Genomic DNA, 4,873 nt, shown 5'->3' on the forward strand with positions numbered 1-4,873 from the left:
TGATGAACTGATTGCAACAAAATACTGATAACTGTCACTGGGCAAGGGGCACTCGGGAATTCATTACATTGTTCTCTTTACATTTTTCTTCCCTCTTGGGTCATGCCTGCAGCATGTGGAAGTTCCGGGGCCAGGGATCGAACCCGTACCACAGCAGCAACCTGAGCCACCACCGTGACAACACTGGGTCCTTAACCCGCTGAGCCACCAGGGAACTCCTCCACTTTTGTGTTAGTTTGAAATTTCCCATAAGAAAATTTAAACAGAGAAACACGTAAGTCTAAACTCCTCTTTGCTTCCAGGGCCCTGTGGAAACCAGCCCACCCTGACTTCCCAAGTCACTTCGGCATTCCTGTCCAACGGGGAGTCTTACACTGGTGTGTCTGGTTTTCTCCCTGTCGCCAGAAGGTTCCACGGCTACACCTTTACTCAATTCGTTGCCCCACCCAGATTGTATACATGGTGACATGTACGTGGCTATGAGAAGAGGTCTTTTTTAAACGGATGCACCCTTGGCATATGGAAGTTCCTGGTCCAAGAGTTGAACTGGAGCTGCAGCTGAGGCCTACGCCACTAGATCTGAGCCGCATCTGTGACCTACGCTGAAACTCACGGCAATGCCAGATCCTTAACCCACTGAGCGAGGCCAGGGATCAAACCCACATTCTCACAGAGACAGTGTTGGGTCCTTAACCTGCTGAGCCACAACAGGAACTCCAAAAGAGGGCTTCCTGTCCGCCCCTGGCACAGTGTTTCAGGCCCTCCCTCCTCCAGGAAGTCCCCTCTGACTCACCACTGGAGCCCCCCTGGCTTTCAGGTCCCCACCCCCAACTCATGCTCCGGGGCTGCCCTCGGCCCCCCCACCAGGGATGGACCAGGACGGAGACGTGAATCCTCTCGACCCCTAAGCTGAGGTCACCAGCCCAGTCCAGCCCCTCAGCTTCCCAGTCCTGGCCAGACCCCGAAACAAGGAGCTGCAATCTGCCCCCTTGCTGGTTAAAACTCTTCTAAATGCCGATTTCCTGTTCCCCCAACAGGTTCCATCCAGTGCTGCTCCACATGCACGTCCACCCGGTAATCATCATCTGTGTATTCACGTGACAAGCTCCCACCTGTCCCAGCAGCCCCCATCCTGCTGTCCTTGCCGAGATGCCTCCAAGCCCCTGGAGGATATTCATTCCTGGACACCCCCAACTTGTTCACGAGCCCCTCTCACCGGGGTCATATCTCTGGACCTGCCCCCTTCATAGGTTCTGACTTGATTAATCCCCGCATGAAGGTTTGATCACATTTCTCCTGCTGACGGGACCCTGATGTGCAATTCAGTCCCTTTTCGCCACTTATCCCGCCCCTCTTCTGCCTTTTGCAGGGGTGTTGGTGTGTGTGTTCTGGTGGGGTCGGGGAGGGGCTCGTCTGGAGGTGTCCGCATGCAGGTGAGCGTGTGTCAACTCACACACGCAGAGGTGTGGGCTTCCCTGCCAGTCACCTCGTGTGGGTTATGTAAGCACGAGCCTGTCGTGCGTGTGGGGTTCTGCTGCTTCCCCACAGGATCCAGGGGCTCTGTTGGTAAACCTTGTGTTAAAAGTCCGAGTGTCTCACACAAGTGCGCACTTAGCTGAAGCCAGACCTTTGCAGAATGTCCATATTTTGGACATGTTACCGTGTACTTGAAACTAAAAAGATCACACTGCTCCCTCTTTTCGCTCATTTCCCCCAATCCATGGCACGCACAGCCCTCTCCTCAAAGTCCCCTCAAACCCCCCGCCCCCTCCCCCACTCCCACCCTTGAGGACTTTACCTGTGTGGGGTGGGCACTGGGTCGGGGTCCCGCATCCCTCCGGAGCCTGTGCTGAAGGCCCCCGTTCTCAGAGGGCAGTCCGTAGCTGGTGCAGTGTTCAAAGGGCATGTACTGGTACTGGGGGGCACTGCCCCACCAGCTTTGCTCGCGCCCACGCCGCTGGGACTCAGAGGGTTCCATGCTCCCTCCCCGGCCAGGCCTCGGCCTGCTGGCCCCCGCCCTCCCCGCAGTACAGCTCCTTAGGCCGGTCCTCCTGCCTGTCCCCAAGGCGTCTGGGGCAGCATGCCCACCCCCAGCTATTTATAGCCATCTCGCCGTCACATGACCCCCCCATTGCCACATCTGATCTGCTTGGGGTCGAAGCAGGTGTGAGAGCCGTGCGGGGGAGGGGTGGGGACGAGAACCTGCGGGGCAGCCCCACAGGGAATTCCCTCAGCGGGGCCAGCAGCACTGTCCCCCTCCTTAGTCACCAGGAGGCTTCTAGTCCCAAGCCACCGGTCCCTCTATAAATACCTCCCAGACCAGGATGGGAAACCGGTTCACATGCCCTCTTCAAACCTGTCTGCTCCCCAGACTGCACCTCTGCATCCCTTCGGAGGTGAGGACTGGAGAGCCAGATGGCGTGCCTCTAGGGTCTGGAAACTCAGGGGGCGGAGGGGGAGGGGCTCACCTGGGGGAGCAGCTGGCACCTGTCCGCCACCAGTCCCTGTGGGGTGGCTCCCAGCTCTGTATCTTCCTCCAGTTTACTCCTCATCGGTCGGACCAGCTCCCCAATCCAACCAGTGGTGAGTTTTCTCCTCCAGCGCTGCCTTTTCTGTCTGCCAGAGGCTGCCAGTGATGCTTTGGGGCCATGCCCTTGACCCCACTTTATCACCCGCTGGGTGTGGGGCAGAGGGCAATAGCCTTGGCTTCTGGCATTTCTCCCACGTCCCAGACTGATACATGCCCGCCACGCCGCAGCCTGGATGTACAGGGAGGGCTGAGCTTCCACTTAGACTGTGGAGCAGCCCTTGGGAGCCTGTCAGCGCAGGTTAGATAACAGGGGAGAAGGGGAAGTGGGAACGGGGGACGCCAGGGAGGGAAGGGAGTGGGCGTTGCTCGTGATGAGTCCGACAACATAAAAGATGACAGGGAAGTACTCTGCTATTCTTCCCTTTTCAGGTCAATAAATAATTTTTGGCCAAGGCCAAGCTACTCCATCTGGCATCGCACTTTTTTAAAACCACTTTTCCTAGGACAGTCTTTTCCCTGTGAACTCTTCACTACAGAAACAACGTTATGGGAGTTCCTGTCATGGCTCAGCGGGAACAAACCCAACGAGTATCCATGAGGATGCGGGTTCCATCCCTGGCCTTGATCAGTGGGTTAAGGAGCTGGCATTGCTGTGAGCTGTGGTGTAGGGTGCAGACTCGGCTCGGGTCTGGCAGCTGCAGCTCTGATTCAACTCCTAGTCCGGGAACTTCCCTAGGCCGTGCTTGCGGCCCTAAAAGGCAAAACAAAAACAAAAGATCACAGAGTGCCAAAGTGCAATTACATTCTTTGGGAAGGGGGCTTTAGAAACAGAGAAGATTTGGAGTTCCTGTCATGGCGCAGTGGTTAACGAATCTGACTAGGAACCATGAGGTTGCGGGTTTGGTCCCTGCCCTTGCTCAGTGGGTTAACGATCCGGTGTTGCCGTGAGCTGTGGTGTAGGTTGCAGACGTGGCTCGGATCCCACGTTGCTGTGGCTCTGGTGTAGGCCGGTGGCTACAGCTCCGATTCGACCCCTAGCCTGGGAACCTCCATATGCCGCAGGAGCGGCCCAAAGAAATAGCAAAAAAAAAAAAAGACGAAAGAGTAAAAACTGGGAGTTCCCATTGTGGCTCAGCAGTAACGAACCCAACTAGTATCCATGAAGATGTGGCTTCAATCCCTGGCCTCATTCAGTGGGTGAAAGGATCTGGCATTGCTGTGACCCATCGTGTAGGTCCCAGATGCAGCTCGAATCCTGCATTGCCGTGGCTGTGGCATAGGCCAGCAGCTACAGCTTGCATTCGACCCCTAGTCAGAACTTCCATATGCCGCACATGTGGCCCTAAAAAAAAGCAAAAATAAATACATTTTAAAAAATAGTAAAAACTTTGCTAAAACCATGAAAAGATGTCTGTCAGGCAATTTTAAGTGAACAAAGCAAATTATAGATTAGTCTAAATATTATGACCACATATTTTGTAAAAAATAAATAAGTAGAATGACATTATTAAATGAAAATAAAATGAAGTAAGTTGTACCCTAGGGAGGCAAGTGTGCACGTGCAGGTGGGCTGTGGGAGCTCAGCAGGAGGAAGCAGCTCCGGGCCTTGGGGAAAGTTGTCAGAAATGCAGAGGAGGGAGGAGTTTCCGTCGTGGCTCAGGGGTTAACGAACCCAGCTAGGATCCATGAGGTTGCGGGTTCGGTTCCTGGCCTCACTCAGTGGGTTAAGGATCCGACGTTGCCGTGAGCTGTGGTGTAGGTCGCAGACGTGGCTCGGATCCCGTGTGGCTGTGGCTCTGGTGCAGGCTGGCGGCTACAGCTCTGATTTGACCCCTAGCCTGGGAACCCCCATATGCCGCGGGTACAGCCCTATAAATGGCAAAAAGACAAAAACGAAAAAGAAACAGAGAAGATTTTCACCCCTTTGTGGAGTATGGCTCCCCTGAAGGTAACCAGCTTTTGTTGGGGCTTGATAACCCCAAGCAGCAATTATCTAACACGACTACCATGTCTTCACTATTCCTGAGAAAATCAGGTCCAGGTGATGGATTCCGAGAATTGAGGGCAGCGCTCATGGGCACTGAGAAAACCCTCACACTCCACCAAGCCACCTCGAAGCACCAGCCGCTATTCTAAAAGGCAGGTTCTGAAATGAGAGGGTCAAGGAATCGTACATCTGCTAGCGCTGAAGGGCAAGGATTGGAGGGCAATGATTCTGAGCATGAAATCAGAACTGGTTCAGATCTCATGAGTGGCGTCCCCGCTGTGGTGCGATGGGAACAGTGGCATCTCTGCAGCACCAGGACACAGGTTTGATCCCCAGCCTGGCACAGTGGGTGTTGC

General features: G+C 54.7%; 1 protein-coding gene across 2 annotated transcripts in view; it reads right to left on the reverse strand.

Annotated features, from left to right (window-relative positions):
- The window catches only part of CLCN1 (chloride voltage-gated channel 1), a 38,926-nt gene extending 35,992 nt beyond the window's left edge, over positions 1-2,934 (reverse strand). The window contains exon 1 of one of the 2 annotated variants that reach the window (XM_047763490.1): positions 1,799-2,929. In XM_047763490.1, coding sequence (XP_047619446.1) covers positions 1,799-1,978 — 180 coding nt within the window. In that variant the 5' untranslated portion in view covers positions 1,979-2,929. Of the gene's footprint in view, positions 1-1,798 lie in introns of both variants that reach the window. The other variant, XM_047763491.1, reaches the window with a different exon arrangement.
- Positions 2,935-4,873: the final 1,939 nt, after the last annotated feature.

The sequence above is a fragment of the Phacochoerus africanus genome, chromosome 16 (genome assembly GCF_016906955.1).
Source record: "Phacochoerus africanus isolate WHEZ1 chromosome 16, ROS_Pafr_v1, whole genome shotgun sequence".
Lineage (NCBI taxonomy): Eukaryota > Metazoa > Chordata > Mammalia > Artiodactyla > Suidae > Phacochoerus > Phacochoerus africanus.